This window comes from Mesoplodon densirostris, chromosome 7, assembly GCF_025265405.1.
Source record: "Mesoplodon densirostris isolate mMesDen1 chromosome 7, mMesDen1 primary haplotype, whole genome shotgun sequence".
In the NCBI taxonomy this organism is placed as follows: Eukaryota; Metazoa; Chordata; class Mammalia; order Artiodactyla; family Ziphiidae; genus Mesoplodon; species Mesoplodon densirostris.
Window position 1 is genome coordinate 63230290 of NC_082667.1, and position 24941 is coordinate 63255230.

Below are 24941 nucleotides of genomic sequence, written 5' to 3' on the forward strand. Positions count from 1 at the left end.
CTGGACAGTGTGGGTGGAAGGTGAGGTAGTGAGGCCTGGTAGGTTTGGTCTCAGGGGCCAAGTATGCCTTACCTGGAGGAAGTAGGGTGACCAGGCTGCCCCGGGGGTGGAAAGATAAAGCCACAAGCTCTCCCAACCCAGCTGCTCTCCCAGAGTTGTTTAAGAGGGGACCTGAGCCATCTCTCACCCGTGCGTCCACCCGTTCATCACCCCATGTTCATGAGCCTTGGGTCTCATGTGCCCCTGGCCTTCCCACCACCTTCAACTCTTACATGCCTGCCTGACCACCCTCCTCTTCTGCTACCCTGGTCTGTGCCCATCTAACCTGCCAATCCTGTGTCCCACCTTCTCCCCAGTGCCGGTCACTGGGCTCCTGACAAGCAGGCACACCTTACCTATAACCTGATGCCTCAGATTAATAATAAGACAACATTAGCTTTCCTACATGTGACGTCTCCTCCATCCAGGGCACTGTGCTAAGTGCTGTACATACATCATCTAATTGAACCCTCACCCTGTGAGGTAAACAGTATTATCTCCCCAGATGAAAAAAGTTGAGGCTGAACTAACTTATCAGACATCGAGAGGCAAATAAGTGGTAGAGCTAGCATAATGAAGTAGATGGCATTATCTACCATTGTCATATGCCCTCTCCACTCTCTCTGAGGGCCTTATACTCCAATGACTTGGACTTGGCCCTGTGACTTGCTTTATCCAGTAGACTATGGGTGGGGTGACAGTTCCAAGTGAGGGCTTTAATAAGCATCACATATTTTTATTTGACCCCTTGAGCTTTTGGCCTCTATCATGGGAATTCCCTGGGTCCTGGAACAATAAGACACAGAAGCAGACCTCTACCTGTCTGGGGCCAGGTCCAGCTGAGCCCAGCAGAGCTGTAGCCAACCCACAAATTTATTGTTGAAAGCAACTAAGATTTGGGGGTTGTTTGTTATTGCAGCAAAAGCTGACTAATCCAGATTTAAACTAAGATGTTTCTGATTCCATACAGAGCTTTTAACATCACAGTGTTCTTCTATGCCATTGCTTCTTGGGCATAGAAACCAAGGCTATTTGGGCTAGATCCAGATGGGGACCTCTCTCCGCCCCCTTAGGAAAGGCTGTCTCTTCACCACTTCATCATCAAGTTGAAGTGGGCAACCGATAGCTGTTCCAGGTGCACTCTTCTTTTTCTTCCCCTGCCCTCTTCCTAGAAAAAAAAATTGCAGGAATCTACACATCCCAGCAAATCTTCAGCTTGGAAGAAGACGCAGCTTTATCAGTCAGACACAACCAGGTTGTCACATGCTTGGTCAGCTCTGCTGGTTCTAAAAGATGTTTCCCCTCTGTGCTGTTATTATTCAGCTCAATGAAGACTACAAAACTAAAACAACGCCTAAGAACTTGCCGGAAATTTCTTTTGTATTCATCCTGCTGGCACCATTTCAGTGTTCCTTAACTTCACATTCCCAAATGATTTGTCATGTAAGTGTTTTGCTAATTTACTTCCAGTTGTTTTGTTTCTGCTGTTTCTTCCCCCCACCTAAATCATCTGCTTCAATATAACCATAATTTTCAAAACCAGTAGGATGTGCAGTGAACAGTATACAGTAAAACTGATTAACTGAAAGCCCCATTAAAAAAAAATCCTAAAAGCTAATGGAATACTTTTTCATTTTAGAAGTCATGTTATATTCTGTAGCGTTTTTCCCACAAATGTGTTTTTCAGTGTTGTATTCTGATAAGGCTAAACTTTGTAGCTGCAAAGATTTGATTCCTTCAGATTGGAACATGACATTCCCTGGTTATCTTAATGGGAAAAGCTCTGAAGTGGACACTTAGGGTTTTTCATATGCAGTGTTTCTTCTCTCCTCTTCTGGTAAAAGAACCCCATTTTCCTTGAGGATCCACTGGCTTCCCTCTGTGTCCATGTGGTTTAGGTAGACCTGGCCACGCCCTTGGCCCCAGTGCTCTGTGTGCCCTGAGGCTATGTCCAACCTGGCACAATCAGGAGTTGGTTCAGGGCAGGCACATCCTGGCATCACCACCCAGTCAGGTGAGACTGGCCCCAGCATGTGCCTGAGAAGGAGGTCGCCCAGTGCCTGTCACCTCTCCCTCAGGTGCTCTGTGGAAGCGATTTCAGCAGCCCCTCAGTCGTTTCCTTCTCATTCTAAGCCATTCATCTTAGGAAGGAGAACCCAGGTTTGACCAAGTCTTTCTCCTTCAAAAGCTTACATGGAAGCTTTTAGGTAAATAGTCATACCTATTTATGTTTCCTAAATTAATTTTCTATTTTGTACCTTTTCTCCTGATGCTTCCTTGCCCTAGAATACTGTTCCTCTACACTCTCACTGTATAAATCCTACATAATCCTCAGGGTTCAATCTAAGTGCCACCTCTTCTGTGAACTGCACCCCACTTAGCATGAAGTGTTCCCTTAATACTTTGATTGTGACTCACATTGACCACTTACCGCCTCTAGCTTTATAGTTTGTTAAATACATCTGTCTTCTCTCTTGACTGTGAACCCCTTGAGGTCTGAATCAGTTAAGTTCACTGTATTTAACTGATTTGGGCTCATTGCTGACCTTTGCTACAGTGGTGATTGAGGCTTTCCTCTGTGGTCCACAGATAAGTCTCCAGTATGTGGTGATGAGAAGACAGGAGGGGACTGGTCATTGTGAGTGTGCCTGGGGGAGGATTAAGACAGATGAAGCCTGCACACAGCTACTTACATTGGGTGGAAGCATCCCAAGGAGAAATGCAAGGTACCCACACCTGCAGCAGGCTGGGTGCACCTCCCTCCAATGTCAGGCAAATGAGAGCTTGAGGACATTGGGATCTTGTTCTTTAGCCAGAAAAGGCCCACCATCCATAAAGGTAATATCCTGAAGTCAAGTTCACAGGTAAACAGATCTAGCATCCATTTACTGTGCGCCAATGTTTAGGGTCAGTTGGCAGTTGGGGGTAGATATATGGCTCTTCATTCATGATCTCTTTGGCATTTGTGGCTCTTTGTTCTTTTTCAGAGCTCCATTTGTCCCTTTTCAGGAAACGCTGAACTTAAAGACTCTAGTCCTATTTGGGGACCAGCCAAATAGAGCTCTCAGGAGCCGAAACCCACTATCTCCTTCCCATCTTCACTACCAGGGTGATGGGGACTACCAAGGCATGAGGGGTGCTTCAGCTGCTCCCACATGCTCACTTGCTCTGGTTTCCTTGCTGTCTTGTGTGCTCTCCAATCCAATCTCCACACTGCTTCTGGGGTCCAAGTCCTAAAACACAAATCTGACCATGTTCCTCCTGTACTTGAAATCCTTCAGTAACTGCCCTTTGTCCAGAACCAGATCAAGTTCTTTATTTTGGCATTCAAAATCCTCTGTGACTCCTCCCTCATCTCCCCCTTGCATTATGTTGAGGCCATGCACAATTATTGGTGGTCCACACCATGCTCTTTATTCACCCCATGGCCCCTACTCCTGCTTTCTCTTCTTTTTGTGTGTGTGCTGTCCTTTCCACCCCTCTTTGCCTGGCTAGATCCAGCTCATCTTTTCAGCGTTCCTGAAGTCATCTTCTTCAGGAAGCATTCTGAAGATCGTCCCACTGTGAGTTAAATGTCTCTTGTCTGAGTTCTCTTCTCCTAGTACCCTGTGCCCACCCCTAACTTAACATGTGGTGTCACTTAATATTATCTGTGTATGAGTCACCTGCAGCACATCCAACTGCTCCTTGAGGATAGTGACTGTTATTCATCATTGTATAACCAGTACCTGGCAAAATGCCTGGCACAAAGTCAGTGTCGAATAATTTCTTGTTGGATAGAATTCCAATTTCTTCTATCTTACAACTTGGAACATGATTGCTGATTTGTTAGAAAGACTCTGCATGTCGTATTTTCAAACATACAGGCATATGGTTCTATTAATATAGAAAAGTAACCCAGGGCTAGCTCTGAAAGCCAAAGAAGCTCCCTTTTCTTGAGGACTAAATGAGCTCTACCTTCCTTCCAGCATTCAGTTCTCCAACTGCAAGATGACGCCCATGAGAGTTAAATCAATGCAATCAAGTTCCCAGTCATTATCACAGGTGATATTTGTGGCAACACAAAAGTGCAAACAGTTCTCATAAATGTCTCTGCAAAAGAATCACCTTAGTTTAAAAGCACGTTGGGAGATCCGTGACTGTTTCCTACAGGAAGCTCAGAATTCCTTCATGGTTGTAATCACCATGCTGGTTGCTTATCTCAGCAATCTTTCAAGATTCCTCTTTGCATTCCTGCATAATTTGTTGTATTATGCCATTCTGTCCAAGTAATGATCAGTCCAGTAAATAATGATTGAGTACCACACTACTCTGGGTATACATCTGTGAGAAAGAAATAGACAAAAACTTTTGCCCTCAGGGGCTTCCCTGGTGGCGCAGTGGTTGAGAGTCCATCTACCAATGCAGGGGACACGGGTTCATGCCCCAGTCCGGGAGGATCCCACATGCCGCGGAGCTGCTGGGCCCGTGAGCCATGGCCGCTGAGCCTGCGCATCCGGAGCCTGTGCTCTGCAACGGGAGAGGCCACAGCAGTGAGAAGCCCGCGTACTGCAAAAAAAAAAAAAAAAAAAATTTTACCCTCATAAAGCTTATATTCTAGTGAAAGAAACAGAAAATAAACATTGTAAATGAACATAGTATGTAATATTGAAGGTGATAAATACTACAAAAAATACAAGAAAGTAAAGAGAATCAGAAATGTGGTAGTGGTTTTTTTTTGTTGGTTGGTTGTGTTTTTTAAAGGGAGGTTAATTTTAATAGAGGTAATGGTAGGCGTCAAGAAGAATTCGAACATTTGAGCAAACACTTGAAGGAGATGAGTGAGCAAGCCATGTGGAAATGCAGGCTGAGGGAACAGCCAGCACTGAGGCCCTAAGGAAGTTTGTACAAGGAACAGTGAGGAGAGCAGTGTGGGAGTTGCAGAGGGAGTGAGAGGGAGAGTAATAGGAGTGAGATCAGAACTGTACACAGGGTGGGCAGGGCCTAATTACAAAGAACCTAGTAGATCTTTATAAGGACCTTGGTTCACACTCTGAGATGAACAGGAAAGTCATTGCAGCATTTTGAAGAGAGATGTGACATGATCTGGGCTTATAATTGTTCCCTCTGGTTCTGTGCTGGGAATGGACTATATCAGGGCAAGGGTGAAAGTGGGGAGACTTAGGAGTCTGCCACTGTTACCTAGATGGAAACAGTAGAGGCTAGAAGTGATTACATTCTGGTTATATTTTGGAAGGAGACCTATTAGGATTTCCTGATGTAGGGTGTGACAGAGAAGCGAAGCGATGATTCCAATGTTTGGGGCCTGAGCAACTGGAAAGATGGAGTTGCCCTGAAGTGAGCTGAGGAAGACTGCAAGTGGAGCCCCTGTGCAGGGCAGTCAGGAGTTGGACCTACTACATTTGAAGCATCTATTGGATGCATCTACAGGGAGACATCAGTGGCAGTTAGATACAGAAATCTAGATTTCCAGAGGTAGGTCAAACTGTAGTTGTAAAGATGTGGTTGAGATGTAAATGGAGAAGAGAAGAGGCCCAAGACATTCCAACACTTAAAAGTAGGGGAAAGAAGAGAAACCAACAGAGACTAGGAAAGAGAAAGTCACTGTAGTAGTAAGAAACTTGTACTATCCAAAGAGAAGAGAAAAGCAATTGTTTCCAGGAGAAAGGGATGATCAGATCTGTCAGATGTTGCCAATAGGTCAAGTAAAATGAGGACTGAGAACTGACATTGGGTTTATCAATGTGCCAAATATGGTGACATGGGATACTGGGTTAAATAGTGTTCCTCCCCAAATTCCTATCTACCTAGAACCTCAGAATGTGACCTTATTTGGAGATAGTTTTTGTAGATATATGTAGTTAAGTTAAAATGGAGTTGTACTGGGCCCCAAATGATGGGACTGAAATCCAATGACTAGTGTCCTTATAAGAAGACGATGTGAAGACACAGAGAGACACACAGGGAGAATGCAGCATGATAATAGAGACAGGAATTGGAGTGATGCAGCTATAAGCCAAGGAGCCAAGGATTGCCGGTAACCACCAGAAGCTAGGAAGAAGCAAGGGGAAATTCTTACCTACAGCCTTCAGAGGGAGCATGGCCCCACTCAAATGTTGATTTCAGACTTCTGGCTTCCAGAACTGTGAGAGAATAAATCTCTGTTGACTTAAGCCACCCAGTTTGTGGTATTTTGTTATGGCAGCCCTAAGAAACTAATATACTTGGTGTCTTAGCTCAGACTGCCATAACAAAATACCACAGACTGGGGGCCTAAAACGACAGAAATTAATTTTCTCACAGTTCTGGAGGCTGGAAGTTAGAGGTCAGGGTGCCCAGCATGATTGGGTTCTGGTGAAAGCTCTCTTCCTGGATTGCAGGTGGCAGCTTTCTCACTGTGTCCTCACATGGTAGGTAGAGAGAAAGAGAAGAAGAGAGAGCTCTCTGGTGTCTCATCTTATAAGGACACTAATCACGTCATGAAGGCCCCACCCTCATGACCTCATCTAACCCTGATTACCTGCTCTGACCCCATCTGCAAAGATGAATTTTGGAGGGTACACAATTCAGTCTGTAGCACTTGGTAAAGCAGTCATTTAACATCTCTGTACCTCAATTTCCTCATCTATAAAGTGGGGATAATAGGGGCTTCCCTGGTGGCGCAGTGGTTGAGAATCTGCCTGCTGATGCAGGGGACGTGGGTTCGTGCCCCGGTCCGGGAGGATCCCATGTGCCGCGGAGCGGCTGGGCCCGTGAGCCATGGTTGCTGAGCCTGCACGTCCAGAGTCTGTGCTCCGCAACGGGAGAGGCCACAACAGTGAGAGGCCCGCGTACCGCAAAAAAAAAAGAAAAAAAAAAAAACTTAAAGTGGGGATAATAATAGAACCCACCTCAAAGAATTGTGATGAGGAGTAAATAGATTAATATATATAATATGCTTAAAACGGTACATACTAAATCCTACATAGTGTTAACTATTATAATGATTATAAATCTAATCATTTTGTTTTGAAATTAAAATGCTCATTTTTACTTGTTCTTTGCTTAATTCTCAATTAGTTCATTAATTTGACAGATTAAATTTCCCTAGAGTTCTAAAGCCAATTTCACACTTAATCAAATTCTCTTAAATATTTCAAATTAAAGGGAAAAATACCTATAAATCTAGCAAAAAATTCTTCTAATATTTAAGCACTGTTTAAGCAATTGATTGACTATTTTCCCTTAAACATTTCAAACTAAGGTCACAAACTTAAAATGTGATTATATCAAACACTTCAAATATCTAACACAGTATGTGTTAAACAAAATTGTTCTCAAGGACTGTTAACTCCTATAATGGTAGTAAATAAAATCTTATACATTTAGATTAAATTGCCTTGAGCATTTCAACATCTTAAAAATCAAATTCATAAATTTAGTATATTGGATTTTCCTAAGCATTTGAATATTGACTATAAATTTAACAAGTTAAGTTCTCCTAAATATATGCACTAAAATCATAAATCTGATAAATTTCTACTGTATCATTTCATTAAGCATTTACTTTAAAAACATGAACAAAGCATAAACAAAGCAAAATTGTGTAATTACACTTAAATAAATATGACTTACACAAAAGCATCATTACTTCCTCATTTGTTATTCTTGTATGTTATACCTTTCTGGCATTACAAAGTTACTTTTCCAAATAACAGGAATAGAATTATCTGTTCAAGTCCTCTATAGTGACTGAGATTAGCAGAGATCTGACTCCCAAATTACCAAGGTAGGATACCTGTGCACAGACCTGGGACCGGGCATGGGCTGCCTCCCAGGGAGATCTCACCGTAGCTATGCATTAACAAAGGAAGTCTCTTCTTATGGTTGGCTTCTGCTAGCTGCATTGTCAGTGGGAGACATCCTCAGGCTTTTAAAATGGGATTTTTTTCCTCAATCCAGTGCATCACATATATCCTAGGACCCTTTCAACTTTCACCCTTACCCAATTTTTTTTTTTTTTTTTTTTCGGTACACGGGCCTCTCACTGTTGTGGCCTCTCCCGTTGCGGAGCACAGGCTCTGGACGTGCAGGCTCAGCAGCCATGGCTCACGGGCCCAGCCGCTCCGCGGCATGTGGGATCTTCCTGGACCGGGGCACGAACCCGTGTCCCCTGCATCGGCAGGCAGACTCTCAACCGCTGCGCCACCAGGGAAGCCCACCCAATTTTTTTATCATAACTTTTTTCTTCCTTCCCTGATTTGAGTACATGGAGCTATGTGCGCCTGTGTTCGTGCGTGCACACACACACACACGCATGCATATGCACACACTGCTTAACAGTTACAATCAAGCTTCCTGATAAGACCTCATTTACTCTTTCTTCTTGCTCATCATCCTCGGTTCTCTAGTTATCTGTTGACAACTGAGCTCTTCAAGAGCAGGGTGTGCGTTGGTTATCTTCTTGTTTCTAGCGGTCAGCACATTTGCCTGGTGCTCAATAAATGCTTGTTGAACCGATTAATGAATAAATGTACTGAATGTAAACTTGGAGTAACCAACCCAAAAATCCTCTACTTGACTTCATCAGGTAGAAGAAGTTTTTCCTTGCGGCAGTTCCCTAACTTGCCCCTTCATCTGAAAAACCATGACAACACTCTTCTTATCTTATGAACGGTGCCTCACTTATAGCCCTGCTTCTTGCTTGTTTCTGATGAACCCCTCTCAGTAACAGCCTGCTTGTCACACATGTCACCATTCACCACCTTCCCCCCAAGGTTGACCTGACAATGGATCTTAACATACTTTCCTATGAAGTCTGGACTGTTCAGAGTTCTTTTCTGAACTGAGAATCCTTCTTAGAAAGGCGCCATAGTGGAATTGGCATTCAAGGTGCCATAATTTGCCATCCTGGGCAGAGTACCTAAGGGCACACATTTGGATCCATAAATGTGTGTTGGCAGATCCTGGCTCTGCCATTTACAACCTTTGTTGTTTGGCCTTTCTCAGACTCAGTTACCTCTGTAAAAAAAAAAGTAATTGTAACATCTGTCACAGAGGGTCGAGGCAAGTATTGAATGAGAGAAGATTTGCAAAGCTCTTAAGATAAAGCAGGGTGCTTGAGTGCTCAATAAAGAGTAGTTATTACCCAAATGGATGCTTCCATTTTCTGTCTTTTGCCCCAATCTCCTGGCTGGAAATGCAGTTACATTCACACTGCTTTCTTTCTTTAACATACTGATTCTTCAAGATGTGAGGGGGAGTGAAGACTAGAGAATGCCCTCCTTGGGGAAATTGGGAAGGGAAGCATCAGATTCTAAGCGGGCCAGGCATGATGTTTCTTCATATATTTGCAGAGCTGTGTTAAGTAATAAATAGTCAATGAAATCCCAAGATTTTTATGTTTATTTAAAAAATAAAATTTTAAAATACAAGTTTAACAGTATTAAGTATAATAAGATTGAATCATGTAATGAGTCACTTCAGTTTTTGACAAGCTTCTTATTTCAAAGCTCTTAGATACTTCCTGTAATCAAAACCCATTTTCCAATTCACAGGCAGATATTATCTAATGATCTACTTAATCTTTTCATGTTCTTCATTTGGGGTCAGTCTCAATGGCCTGTCTCACATCAGCTGTCATTTTTGTGATAGAAATGTCACTTCACATGACAGTTTTCATTGGGACAGTTCTCATCTTTAGTTTCAATTCAATTTAATTCAAATCAAATCCATATGTCTCAGGACAATTGAATTTGCTTAAAATCCCCTCTGTTCAGATAAGATTGTAACCAGTGCATCCTGTTGATGCCACTGAAGTTCCTGATACCTTCTAAACCCCTGGCGCTTCCTGATAACAAGGACGCTGCTGCTTCTGCCCCCTGCAGTGGGCCCGGTACCAGCACTGGAACCGGCGAGGCAGCCTTACCGCCACCGGTACTTGAACCACCACTGCTGTCTCTGGCCTTGATGCGACAGTCTTCACCACCCCATCCCACCACCATTCCTACTGGGTCACTGCTCTTCTGAACTACAGAAAAATCTTTCCTTATACCTCATTTAACAGAAATCTTGGCTGAGAAACAGCTTACTAGGTTACAAGCATTTAGAAAGATATTGTAATTTGCTTATTTGTTTGTTTGTTTGTTTGGGGTTGGTTGAGTTTTTCAAGTCTTCCTCCCACAAGAGAGGCAAAAAGGACTGAGCCCTCCAGCACAGTACACCCACGGCATTACTCAAAATTGTCCTTCTCCTGGAAAAACTCAACTACTTCTCTTAGGCCTGACTTGTATACCTGACTTTCCCTGGGAGAAATTTGTTTACAAAAGCTTTTTTTGTAAGATTCCTGGTAGAAGTGACCTTACCACTCTGCCAGAGGTGTTGAAACTTCTTTAATCCCTTCATCCTGTGGGCTGGCAGACCAAAAGCATTCTGGGGCCTTAGTGGCACTGTCCAGAGTAGGAAAACAAGGATGCTGGGACCAGGCAGGATCAGGGCCCAGAAAACTCACCTAGGTGAAGAAGGGGTAGACCAGTAGGCTGCTCCACAGTATTCCCAGGGGCTGAGCTTGATTCCAGCTAAGAGCACATAAGGAGACTTCACCAAGTGAGCAAAGCACAGTTATAGAGGTCAGTTTGGAGCTGTACTATGATTTGACCACTGGCAGCATGGCCTCTGCTGATGGTATTCCTGAGTATGCGGACTGTTAAAAGATGGGCTGAGGTCATAGCCCAGCCCTCTAAGCAGGCCTTAGGTAAGGCCATAACAAACCAGGTACAGAGGTAGTCCCTAAGGCTGGGCATTTTGGGAGAGCTCTACCCAAAGCAGTCTGGAGGGACTATGCAAATGAAGAGGTGAAACTAAGGTCATAACCGGGAAGAATGGGGTATAGAGCTGAGGGGGCAAGTGAGATACACATGCAGGCCACTGGCCAGGGGAATCCAGAGAAATGGAATAAGAAGGTAGGAAACTGAAGTGGGATATGCAGCACCTGCTGCATGCTGCTACCTTGGATTAGGGTTTCTTAAAGTTACCTCATCTGGCTAGATTTAGAGTATCTAGAAAACCAAGGCAGAAGCTCAGATATATAGACTGAACTTACACAGTACATTTAGGAATGATGTAAGTGCTAAACCTTAAACATTTTATTTCATTTTATTTTTTAAATTTTTTTAAATTTAAGTATAGTTGATTTACAATGTTGTGCTAGTTTCTGGTATACAACAAAGTGATTCAGTTATACATATATATATATTCTTTTTCATATTCTTTTCCATTATGGTTTATGGCAGGATATTGAATATACTGTAGTTCCCTGTGCTATGTGGTAGGACTTTATTGGGGTTTGGGGGGGGGGGTTGGTTTTTGTTTTTTGTTGTTTTTTTTTTGCGTACGCGGGCCTCTCACTGTTGTGGCCTCTCCCGTTGTGGAGCGCAGGCTCCGGACGTGCAGGCTCAGCGGCCATGGCTCACGGGCCCAGCCGCTCCGCAGCATGTGGGATCCTCCCGGACCGGGGCATGAACCCGTGTCCCCTGCATCGGCAGGCGGACTCCCAACCACTGCGCCACCAGGGAAGCCCCTATTGCTATCTATTTTATATATAGTAGTTTGTATCTGCTAATCTCAAACTTCTAGTTTATCCCTCCCCCACCCCCTTTCCTTTGTTTTCTATGTCTGTGAGTCCATTTCTGTTTTGTAGATAAGTTCGCTTGTGTCATATTTTAGATTCCACATATAAGTGATATTATGTGGTATTTGTCTTTCTCTTTCTGACTTAATTCACTTCATATGATAATCTCTGGGTCCATCCATGGTGCTGAAAATGGCATTATTTCATTCTTTTTTAAGGCTGAGTAGTATTCCAGTGTGTGTGTGTGTGTATCACACCTTCTTTATCTATTCATCTGTCGATGGACATTTAGGTTGCTTCTATGTCTTGGCTATTGTAAATATTGTGAAGCTTAAACTTTGTAGTTAGAAGTCTTGGGTTCAAATTCCAACTCTGACACTTAGCATGGCTTTGGGCAAACTAATCTCTCTACATCTCTGGATCCTTCAGTAAAGAACTTCAGAGGGTTCTTCTAAGGATTTGTAAAGTTCATATCACTATAGATAATCAAAAACTGAAGGTGTGTGGCATGTGGCCTCACTGGCTAATAGCAGCACAGCTAATTCCAGACCATATGGCATTCATTGGTGGGGCTGAGCCTATTGATGGTTTGCCTTCCTGATAAAGGATTCAGGGACTGGCAAGCTGGCCTGCAGTATGAGTCTCACAGCTGGCAGAAGGGGCTCTGGGAACCAGTACGTGATGTGGGTGGTGGGTTGGGAAGCAGAGCCAGCTGGAGGGTGCTCCAGAGCATCTGGGAAAGTTGTATTTGAATCACAATATAAGGGAAATATCCATTCACATTTTCCTCCTAGATCCAGAAAAGAATATTCTTCTCCCAGGGGTATGGGTGTACCCACACACATGCACACACTTCAGAGCCCAGGGTCATAGTCAGATTTGGCTTTACCTTCACCGGTTATGCTCTGGCTTGTATTACTTTCTCTAATAGCCTCACACATGAACATTTGATCTTTGAAAAGCAGTCCAAACATTCCAGTTTGAGAACGTTTGCAGCTCTCCCATGGTTTACATGTTTGCTTTTTGTTATTGCTATGTCCATAGAAGTGACTCCAGTTTTCTTTCTCTCTGCGACTGCAGCATTAATACTCTTAGTCTGTATTGGAAGATGCCCTGAGTTTAAGTTAACTTGAATGCTGGGCTAAGTGTGAATCACAAGATATCCTGCTACTCTAAGTCTGGGGCTCCAGTGAAAAAGCCCACCCCTCACAGCTTGAGAGCACGGAAGGGGTGTCACACCACGCAGAACCACTCTCCCCTCCCTAGCCTTACTTCCTCCTGCTCCACTTCTCACACCAAATTCTGACAGTCCCTCCAACGCCCTTTCCTGCCGCTGCACAGGCTCCTTCCTCTGCCCACAGTGGCCTTCCCTCCTTCTCTCCTGACGGCCTCCCCTTCAGCCTAAATGGCCCAGCTCAAGACATCTTCAGAATCCTCCCTGTAGACCTCAATCCCCTTGAAGTTTGTCCTTCCCTGCTCTTTGCTCCTACGCATTTTACACACATCTCTGTTGTTTAGATTCTCACGTTGTAATCTCTCCCTCTGTGAGCTCTTTGAAAGCAGGATTTATGTCTTCCTCATGGTATCTGTATCCCTAGCATCTATCGCAGTGCCTGGCACTTGTCTGATGCCCATTAAAAATATATGGATGACAGACATAGAAAATAAACTTATGGTTACCAAAGGAGAAGGGTAGGGGGATAAACTGGGAATTTGGGATTAACAGATATACACTATTGTATATAAAATAAACATCAAGGACCTACTGTTAGCACAGGGAACTATATTCAACTATATTCAATTGTAATAACCTATAATGGAAAAAAATCTGAAAAAGAACATATGTGTGTGTGTGTGTGTGTGTGTGTGTGTGTGTATAACTGAGTCACTTTGCTATATACTTGAAACATTGTAAATCAACTATACTTCAGTGTTAAAAAAAAGAAATATTTTTGTGTATGGTGAGAGGGTGTGTTCTAACTTCATTGATTTACATGCAGCTGTCCAACCTTCCCACCACCACTTGCTGAAGAGGCTGTCTTTTTCCCATTGTATATTCTTGCTTCCTTTGTCAATGATTAATTGACCGTAGGTGTGTGTGTTTATTTCTGGGCTCTCTATTCTGTTCCATTGATCCATTATGTCTGTTTTTGTGCCAATACCATGATGTTTTGATTACTGTAGCTTTGTAGTGTTGCCTGAACTCAAAATGGCCTGAAGACTTAAACATAAGACATGACACCATAAAACTCCTAGAAGAGATCATACACAAAACATTCTCTGACATAAATCGTACTAATGTTTTCTTAGGTCAGTCTCCCAAGGCAGTAGAAATAAAAACAAAAGTAAACAAATGGGATCTAATCAAACTTACAAGCTTTTGCATAGCAAAGGAAACCATCAACAAAACAAAAACACAACCTATGGGCTGGGAGAAAATATTTGCAAATGATGCAACCGACAAGGGCTTAATTTCCAAAATATACAAACAGCTTATACAACTCAACAACAACAAAAACAACCCAATCGAAAAATGGGCCGAAGACCTAAATAGATACTTCTCCAAAGAAGAAATACAGATGGCCAATAGCTATATGAAAAGATGCTCAACATTGCTAATTATTAGAGAAATGCAAATCAAAACTACAATGAGGTACCACCTCACATCCGTCAGAATGGCCATCATTAAAAAGTCTACAAATGGAACTTCCCTGGTGGCGCAGTCATTAAGAATCCACCAGCAGGGTGGATTCGGGTTCACTCGTGTCCCCAGTGCAGGGGACACAGGTTCGAGCCCTGGTCTGGGAAGATCCCACATGCCACAGAGCAACTAAGCCCGTGTGCCACAACTACTGAGCCTGCACTCTAGAGCCTGTGAGCCACAACTACTGAGCCCACGTGCCACAACTACTGAAGCCCATGTGCCTAGAGCCCTTGGTCCGCAACAAGAGAAGCCACCGCCATGAGAAGGCCACGCACCGCAATGAAGAGTAGCCCCCGCTCGCCGCAACTAGAGAAAGCCCACGCGCAGCAACGAAGACCCAACACAGCCAAAAATTAACAATATAAATAAATAAATAAATTTATTATTATTTTTTTAAGTTTAAAAAAGAAGTCTACAAATGACAGATGCTGGAGAGGGTGTGAAGAGAAGGGAACCCCCCTACACTGTTGGTGGGAGTGTAAGTTGGTACAGCCACTGTGGAAAACAGTATGGAGGTTCCTCAGAGAACTAAAAATAGAATTACCGTATGATCCAGCGATCTCACTTCTGGGCATATATCCAGACAAAATTGTAATTTAAAAAGATACATGCACACCTATGTTCATAGTAGTGCTATTCACAGTAGCCACTACATGGAAGCAACCTAAATGTCCATCAACAGATGAATGGATAAAGAAGATGTAGTACATATATACAACGGAATACTACTCAGCCATAAAAAAGAACAAAATAATGCCATTTGCAGCAACATGGATGCAACTAGAGATTATCATACTAAGTAAAGTAAGTCAGAAAGAGAAAAACAAATACCATATGATCTCACTTATATGTGGAATCTAAAATATGACACAAATGAACCTATCTATGAAACAGAAACAGAATCACGGACACAGAGGATGGACTGGTGGTTGCCAAGGGGGAGGCGGATGGGAGAAGGATCGAGTGGGAGTTTGGGGTTAGCAGATGTAAGCTTTTATGTATAGAATGGATAAACAACAAAGTACTACTGTACAGCACAGAGAACTATATTCAATATCCTATGATAAACCATAATGGAAAAGAATACTTAAAAACAGATGTGTGTGTATATATATATATATATGTACACACACATACATGCATATATATGTATAACTGAATCACTTTGCTGTATAGCAAAATTAACAACATTGTAAGTCAACTGTACTTCAATTAAAAAAAGAAAATAACGGAAAAAATATATATATGGATGAAAACCAAAGCATTCTTTTTGTTTCTTCTTCCTACAGAAACGATGACTATGGGTAAAAGGACCACTTATGCCAAGAACACAGTAGGACAACCATCTTACAAAGATTTTCAGTAACTTTTCCCATCCAACAACATCTAGACGACGCCAGTGACCAAATATTCAGCTGTAACCACAGCAATAACTGGCCCTCTTTCCAGATTGGGTTTGCTGAACGTGAACAGTCCAGTCGTCTTCAGGTGGCCTAAGGTGGTATGCTGTAGGGGGAGCACATCTCTTCTGGTCAAGAATTAAGATTGGACTATGGAAGAAACCACCTGATACAGTGAGAGTACTCAGAGTACCTAAAGGACTCTTAATGATTAACATAAGGCCCTTGGTGATGGGGTCTTAGCAGCTGCCCTGGCAATGTCACTCTGACATGATGTTATTTGCTTGAAGGCCCTGGAAGGACAGAATATTTAAAATCTATCCAGGTGCTAAATAGGCAGCAAATCTAATTCACACTGGACTACCACTGAGCTAATAGTTGTCTCCAGAAAATAATTTCACCCAAGAAGTACTCCAGCTTTGCAAGGAATAGCCCCAGGAGAGTAATAGGATAAGCAAGCTGTTACCCTGGAGAAAATCGAGTACAAAGAGGTCTAGTTCATAGCAAATTCACTGCCTACTCCCATGTACATGGCAGTGAGTACCAGTTGATCATGGCCCTCTCTTCTGCTAAACCCAGATGTGAGGAGTCAGAATCCCCAACACTGTTTTCAAGATGGCCAGTAGCCACTTCCTTTCAACTGGTGTTGGCAATGAGAATGAAAGTTCATTGTCATCCCTGTTAGAGAGGCATACATCTCAGTGGCATAGGCATTCTGGAATACCCTTTCCCAGGTACATTTGTCCACTGAGGGAACAGCCTCAGAAACAGAAGTACCATTGAGTGAGCTGAGTTCTTGGAGAGATGATACGGCTGGCCCCTGATTCAAGGCACAACTTTTGGGCCTTCTTGGCCTGAGTGCCTTCTGGGGTATTTCCATATGCAACAGCCCAGAGGCATAGCCTTGGGCAGCCACCGACAGGTTTCCTTTCACTTCTGGACACATGCATCACTTTCACAGCACTTGGGGAATGGAAATACCTGCTGGAGTGAAGGTCAGGGGCTCTCCCCGGGTATCACATTCATTACTCAGCTTCCTTTGTGACCACATCAGCCAACCCACTGCCAGCTGTGTTCTTCTCATTGCTTCTGCCTCCATACAAATGAAACTAAAGGCCTCAGCATGCCCTGGGGGGGGTGGTGTTACCTAATGGCCCTCTCTCTCCTATTATAGGTGTAAGGTGCCCCGTCCATACATTTGCACCATTTCTCCAAGACAGCATTTCCCTTTCATACAGTCTCTTTGCAGCAGAATCCAGAGTTGGACTGTAGTTTATCGTCCTGGGAAGCTCATGTATCTTCATTTGAATGAACACTTCCACGTGGGACTAACTGGGTGGAAGCACAATCATTGCAGGTCTTCAGAAAGTTCCTATTGCCACAGCTACCCAGTACAAGAAACTACCCTAATGTCAGATCTTAAAAGGATGGAGACCTTTGGTTGTATGAGGCAGTGTTACAATATTCCAGCTTCATGTGTTCCCCAGCCTGCCTAATCCATTTCCATCTCTGACTGGCTTTCAACCTCCAGGATCCAAAGGGAACCCAAGGTTCTGCCTATGTCTGTTGACATGAGAAGAATTCAGCCTTCTTTGCCCAAGGTTCCCTCTGCCTGTTCCTCTGCATTCAGACATCTTCCATCATACCAGTGTTTAGAACCAAAGCATGAAGGACTAGTGCCAGCAGGATAGTCAGCAGAAATGTTATCTCTAGATCCAGGCAGATGAGCCCAGAAGGATGGTCCCAGAGAAACCAGACTGGCCCCAAGAGATATCAGGCAGCCATCCCAATAAGCTTTGACTTGTCCTTGGCACTGGGAGCCTGGGTAGGAGATCCTGGGACAGCTGTGCCTATTGTTCCCCAGGCTAAGATCTTCCTGCCTAGAGAACTAGCAGCCCTGGGGTACTTATGAGTATGCTACTGGCTTGTTGTGATGAAACAGAAGGTGGCTTTGTAGGGGCCAGCAGGCAAAGAGACAGGCAGGTGGCTTGTGCTGGAAAGCTTTGCCTAACAGTCCAGCTGTGGCCAGAGGCTGGTTATAAATTTGAACTCCCTGAGCCCATCTGCAACTCTGCCTCTGTTCTCTTGCCTTCTGTTTGGTTTCCCTTTAGTTTCCTAGTAAATATTCCTTTTGAAAAATTCCAACCTTGTTTCTTTGAACTTGGGGGGAAGGTAATTCTCCATTGTCTTTTCCAGGATAGAGAAGGAAATTAAAGTACCTTGAAAAAATGGAAATGGCAGTGGAAAGGGATATAACCTGGTTAGATCTTTGGAAGAGACCTTGGGGAAAACTGGTTCCAAGAGATGGGGAGAAACCAACTGTCTTCCTCAATCACCTGGCACTGATTCTCAGCCCATTCCTCTTGCTGCCTTTGTCTTCAAGGAGATCTGCCCTGGTTGCGTGTTGCTGCAAAAGCATCTTCCCAGCCAGTGAACTGGGCACATTTTTCAGGTGATGTGATACCTAGGAAGTACACTGGTGCATGACCAGAGGAGGAATAGGGGAGGGGAGGGAAAGGAATGGTTTCTACAGTGTGGATGTTTTCAAGATGCCCAAACAAGCATGACTCTAAGTGGAATGATTTTGTCCTTATGGCCATCAGTAGAACTACATTTCATATGAAGAGAAGAAAGGCATACTCTCAAGCCAACAAGACTGACAAAAGATAGATATGGAAAATGTCTTGCTATCTTCATGGCCATCCTGTCCTGGTGGGTGTTCCAATTATCTATTGCTGCATAACAAAGCACTACAAAACTTAGTGGTTTAAATGGCAAGTTCTCTCTCATGATTCTGTGGGTTGGCAGTGTTTAGGTGATTCCTCTCTCTTGGAGTCTTTCAGTTGCTATCAGATGGCAGCTGAGGCTGGTATCATCTGAATATGGAACTGGGCAGGATATCCATGATTGACTCTTTGCATATACATCTGGCTCCTCTGTTGCGATAACTAGAACAGCTGGAGGCTGATTGGGCATCTCTCTACACATAGTCTCTCCACAAGGTTAGCTTGTGCTTCCTCACAACATGGAGGTCTTAAGGCAGTCAGACTGCTTTCATAGCGGCTGGCTTCCCCCAGAGCTAATGTTGCAAGAGGTCCCAGTAGATGCTGCAAGCCTCTTCTAAATAACCTCAGAAGTAACACAGAGTCATTCCCACCACAGACTGTTGGTCAAAAGCAAGTCATAGGGCCAGCCTAGATTCAAGGGGAAGGGAGTACACAAGAATGGAATACCAGAGATTGTGGCTCATCTCATTGGGGCCACTTTGGAGATAGTGGGGATGGGAGTGGAGGGGGAGGTGTCACTGAATCAGAAGGCTTCCTGGATAGCTGTCACTTTAAAATCACATGCAATACTTAACATGCATGAGGGTGGAGTGAGGGAGGAATAATAAGGGGCAGAGGAGAAGGGGAAGGGTTATTCATGAACACTTAAATAGAGCATAAGCTGAAGAAAAGTGAATAGTTATGATCAAAACAGAACTTACTTACAAGAAACCCTGGAGGAAAATTGTCATTCTAGTGACTGCTCAAAAGCTTGAGTTGAGTGCTTTTTACCCACCTTATCTTTACTGCCAAAGTAAAAGTGCAAACAAGACATTCCCATGCTTGGGGACATACTTAGAAATGAAAATTCAAAGTAAGTAAGCAGAGGTTGTTTGTCCCTTTTCTGAAGACTTCGCTTCAGAAAGAATTACTGTAGTTAATTAAAAGAGAGAGATTTTATCAAATCTAGTTTCAGCATAGCTCTGCCAGTTGTCCCCTGGCGTGAGGTCCTGGCATGGCTAGTGTTGCCATGGTGCTTTCTCCAGTCTGCCCCTCCCTCTTTTGCAGCAGTCCTGCCATATGGAATAGTCAGGGTCGGTCCACTGCTCTTCCCTCCACCCTGGCCTCCTCCAAACGCAGCCACCTTGCTAGAACTTTCAAAGCAAAGTTATAGACAGTGATTTAATGAACTGAGAAAAGGACATAACCATGGATGCGCGTATGGCCAAAAACAGTGTCTGCAGCCTGTATGTGGATCCTGAGAGTTCTGCAGGCCATATGGCTGCCCATGGCCACCCATTTCACTGATGGCCACTGAGGGGTATTGAGAGTGTCCGGCCTGGGGGGGGGGGCCTTGGAATGGCCAGAGAGGATGGCCTTCACCTGTTTCTTTACTGTCCTGTTCTAGATCCCTGTGAAGAATCTCTCTCACACATAGAATTCTTGAGCTGCTTGCTGACATGGAGCACAACCAGAGGCTAAGAGTGGCCAGTGAGACCTCTCTGAGGCTTGGGTTTTCTCACCGATGGGGTCTTCTGACTCTTCCCCCTCCAATCCTCTCTCAGGGCCAGAAAGAGGCCATAACCCTTCACTGTCCTTTAACAACCACCTGTGGGCACTTTCCTAACCACAGACCCAGTGACACCTGCCACAAAGGTGCTGCTTGGCACCTTTTCAGCCAGAGAGAAGTCATAGGCAGTGTTCAGAGAAATCTAGTGTGTCTCTGAGATGCCCATTCCATATGAGTGGAGCCCTTCCATTGTAGCACAAGCTATTCTACCTTCTCTCCAACTTCATATCATATAGGCTGACCTTCATGGAAGAAATAGTAAAGCTCAGGAAAAGATAATAATCAGAAAAATTGCCCCAGCAGTTGAGGAAATATCCCAGAGAAGACCTGTAGGAGAACTCTGAGAAAAATAGGAAAAAGGAGGGTTGGCTCTTATTCTGGGAGCTGCGGAAGATGAGCCCTGGTCCTCACCGCTAAGCCCAGATGTGAGGTAAAGGAAGCTCTGGTCAGTGCCACAGACCTGCCTCCAGTGTTGATGATGTCACATATAAAGCTCCCTTTGCTCAGTCTCCCAAGAGAACAGATCAAGGCTTTCCAGTGACTATGGCAGAACCCACTTCTTCCTCCTTCCACTCAAGAGGCTTACATGTCGCTTGCTGCCTAGGCTCCCTGGGCATATGGGCTGCAAAGTTAAACCAGTAGTATGATCACTTCTGTCCCCTCGCTCCCTGGTGTCTTCTCACTGTGTCCAGGAACTCTGGGCATGGGAAGGACTAAGAATCAAGATTGAAGATGGCCCCCAAGGCCTCAGAGGATCAAGAGCCAGCCCTGAAGTCCCGTACTTTGGCTAAGTCTCAGTGGCATCAGGGTCCCCCATCTCATCCACAGGCCAGCTGATGATTCTCATGTACCTCCTCCTGGTAGGGAAGAGGAGAACAGGCCAAAGGGACCTGGGCCACAGAGGCTGTCCCCTTAACTCATTGCTACTGCCCCTCCAAACTCCATCGTAAGGTAGATTTCCCTGGGAAATGGATAAGCGTTGCCAGACAGTTTTTTTTTTTAAGTATATTTATCAATATGAAGATTATTGATGATAACACCACATCTTATAGTTTACTATGCATGGTAACATTTTTTTATCCATTTTCTTTATTTTTTGAAAATTCAACTTGTAATTCCAAGTGGTAAAGGTAGTTTAAAAAAAAAAACAAGTTAATATCTTCTTGGCTCGATACTAAATTTATTGTAGTTATTATTCCAATAACTATCCATTGCATTAAAGCTATTTCCAAACCAGCATTTGACATAGTAATATTGATGGTTTTTCCTATCAAGTAAACATCATCTTCAAGACACTGACTTTTTCACAATTTAGATAAAATTCTTTTTGCATGGCAGCAGTATCCAGATTTGAATTTTCAAGTAAAGACAATTTCTCTAATTCACCAAACTCAAAGCTTTCAGGTAATAATAAAATCATTTCTTCAAATACCTAAAGATATTTGTATTCATGGCCTCAGAGATGAACTTATGGACTATATAAACTGGTGAATAAATCTTCCAGAAACAAGTTTTACCTTCATCTCAAAAAAGTAATGATTCTTTAAATATATATTTTTCCTCAAGAAATTTTGTAACTCATTCAATTTTTTTAAGTCTAAAATAGAGTTTTCCAACGATCCTTACCTTAAAAGTGCGCTAGAAAGTACAAACAAGATAAGGACTCAATAAAGAAAAGCATTGCCATAAACTGTACCTTTCTTAAAGGCAAACAAATACGCTGTCCCTGCCTGTGTGTCTACAAACTCAGATGGGAACCCTGCTGAGGGCTCATTGGGCCTGTTGGATCCAGAAAGGCTTACAGACTTTCTTACACAAGCAGCATTGTGTCCCAACATTATGGTCAGTATTTTAAAATTGTGTTTTCTGCATAGAAAGAGTGAATATATGAATGTTTTATTGAGAATAAGACCCAGGCAGTCCTGAGCTAAGTAAGCCCCCTGGAGAGAATAAGGTGTCTCGGCTTACTATATAAAATGAAAGAGGAACACTAAATACTCTTTTCCAAATCAGAACTCCTGGGGTTGAAAATACTTCAACCAAAGTAAATATTTTTCATATATATATATATATATATATATATCGATTTTATTTTGTTCTCTGCAAAGTTGTGTCACACTATCTTGAACAGCACTAACAGGTTTTGCAATAATTGGATTTGTTTGAGGAAAATTAACAAGAGGACATTTAAACTTTGCCTCCGGGTGTTTTCCATACTTGAGATCCACAGGAAGCTGCTTGCCTGGTCCCGGCCCTAACTAGCGCTGTTAACCCCTGCTGGCTCTTTCACAGCTACTCCCTGGCCTGCTGACACTCCCTGTAGCAGTCCACTTAGCAGCTTCGACAAACCCTCTGGGGCTTCTGGGTCAAAAGAATGCCACTTTGGCAGCAACTGCCACTTGGTTTTGATTCTCCCCACTCTGAAAGGTGGTTCTTTTTTTCCCAACAAATTCAGAGCAAAGGAGAATGGATCCATGTCACCAAACAGAATAAGAACAAGGACAACCACTGTGTGTGCTTGCAGGGGAGTGGGGGGAAACTCTAGAGCCAGCCCAAATGCCGTATTCTTCATTTTTTCCCTACGTTTTAAAGTTTATTGACCTTGAACTTTTAGGGGACATAAAGATGGAATTTCAAAAAACAAACAATGGACTCAAAGGAAATCCAAGGGGGTATATCCGTGACTTGAAAGAGTCCCATAAACCCAGAAAAGTTTAGTAAATTATTCAAACACTTATTCTGTCTGGTGGACCAAATATTGACATTTGGTTGAATGGCTCCATTATGTCAATATTCCCAGCCCATGTGAAAGTAGCTGTTGGCAGGTGCCTTCTTAAAGGACTGTTCCTATGCGTGAAGCCTCAGTGGGACCTACTATCCCTCAGAGGGGCCCTTTCTGGCTTGGAAGAGCAGACTCAGGAAACCCCAGTGCAGTCTTCAGGTCTTCTGATGCTTCCATATGGAGGGGAAGTCCTTGTGGAGAAAGGCATTTATGTAAATGAAGGAAGGGGACTTTCCTGGTGGTCCAGTGGTTAAGTATCCGCCTTCCAATTCAGGGGACGTGGGTTCGATCCCTTGTCAGGGAACTAAGATCCCACACGCTGCGGGGCAACTAAGCCTGCGTGCCCTGGAGCCCATGCGCCACAACTAGAGAGCCCATGTGCTGCAACTACTGAGCCCACCTGCCACAGCTAGAGAGAAGCCCCGTGCGCCGCAACAATAGATCCTGCATGCCACAATGAAGATCCCGTGTGCCACAACTAAGACCTGATGCAGCCAAATAAATAAATAAATAAATATATTTTTTAAAGCTAAAAGCTTTATTAACTTTTCTTCATGAGGGAAGAACTCATGACCTTTGACTCCAGTGGACAAGATAAAATCACTAGTTTGGAAAAGGCAGATTTCAGGCTTGAAGCTGTAATTATACAGGGGTTAAGGACTGAGAAGGAAGATTAACTAAAATTTACCCACGACTTGAAACTATTCTAGTGCATGATCTCACTGCTTTGGGTTCTAATCATAAAACATCTGCCTCGTTCTGGTAGACGGAAGCAGTGGCAGAGACCAGCTGGCCCTAGAAGATGCAGAAGGAACTCAAACCAGTCCAAGTGCTGGTTGGAGACAGCCCTGCCCGCGGTGGGGCTGAGCATCTGCTCTGCCACTGACCAACCCTGTAACCTCCAGCCCTCATCTTCCTGTTGTTCTCCCAGCCCTCAGGGGCCCTGCCCAGACCTTGTCAGTCCCTGGTACAAACAGATCGCACACATACCCAAGGGAGAACAGCAGTGCACCTGTGGTTGTACTTGGCTCCCACTCTTCTGGGCTTCAGAGGACTTCCTGGAAGAAGCAATCCCCGAAGGGCTCAAGCTCACAATAGAAACATGGCCACAAAGAAGCCTTGAATTTCCTGCCCTGCCCCAGCCTCTCACTGATCTTTACTTCATAGTGCTTGGTATCCCCAGGCCACTGTACAGAGGCACACACAAGCACAAATGCAATTATTGTACAGGCGCAGCTCAGAAGAGGCTGGTGTGGGGCTTCATGTCCCTCCTAGGCAGGGGGAAATGACTGAGGAGAGCAGGGCCCACGCAGAGCTGGGAGACCTGAGCTTGTGCGTTCCTTTGCAGCAAGGAGCTCTCTGGGTCTTCCTGTGACCCTCAGTCATGGCAGCTCTCCCCTCTTAATTTTATGCAAGATTCTACATCCATAAGGCAAGATTCTGCCTTTCCCTGCAGCCAGGAAAGGTGTCACTGGGGGTGACACCCACCCCTCCAGGGCCATGATATGTAGGTTCAAGAAAGGATCAAGGCAGAGATGACAGCATCGTGTGGAGGGTGTGTCGGGGCTGCCGTTTCTGCCACTCACATGTAGGGTTTTCACCTGGACCGCTAGCCTGAAGAAGGCTGAGCAAAGAAGATGCAGCAGGACGCAGCGGAGAGAGTCACCGGCTGGGCTGGGGCCCAAGACCCCGCTCCTGCCTCTGAAGCTGCTCCCAGCTGCTTCTCACATGAAGAGTGTTGGCCCGTGCATTCTGTGCTCCTTCCACCTCTGGGGTCTGCGTGTCCCTGGGTCTAAGGAACTGATGTGCCTGTCACTGGGAAAGCGATGTAGCCAGGGTGGGGCCCATGCAGTCGCAGACCCCTATTGCCCAGAAACCCAAGTGCAGACTAAGTCTGGAGGACTTTTTTTTTATGATTTCCAGAGGACATTGTCTCTCTCCCCACCCCTTTCATTTTTTCTGAGTTCCTTTTTCTATGGATTTTCTTTTTTAACAAACGATCTGAAAGGAATTTGATTTTGAGAGTTTCCTGAAAAATCTTTTCATGATCAGTGATGTCTCCTGTACATCATA

The 24941-nt window shown here is 44.0% G+C and overlaps 1 protein-coding gene across 9 annotated transcripts in view; it reads left to right on the forward strand.

Moving 5' to 3' along the window:
• LOC132493189 (synaptotagmin-9) overlaps positions 1–24941 on the forward strand; it is a 391713-nt gene that overhangs the window by 172001 nt on the left and 194771 nt on the right. Inside the window, exon 7 of one of the 9 annotated variants that reach the window (XM_060103500.1) lies at positions 1363–1578. The exons of 7 other annotated variants lie outside the window; for them this stretch is intronic. In XM_060103500.1, coding sequence (XP_059959483.1) covers positions 1363–1563 — 201 coding nt within the window. In that variant the 3' untranslated portion in view covers positions 1564–1578. Of the gene's footprint in view, positions 1–1362; positions 1579–15640; positions 23394–24941 lie in introns of those variants that run through there. One more of the 9 variants, XM_060103501.1, reaches the window with a different exon arrangement.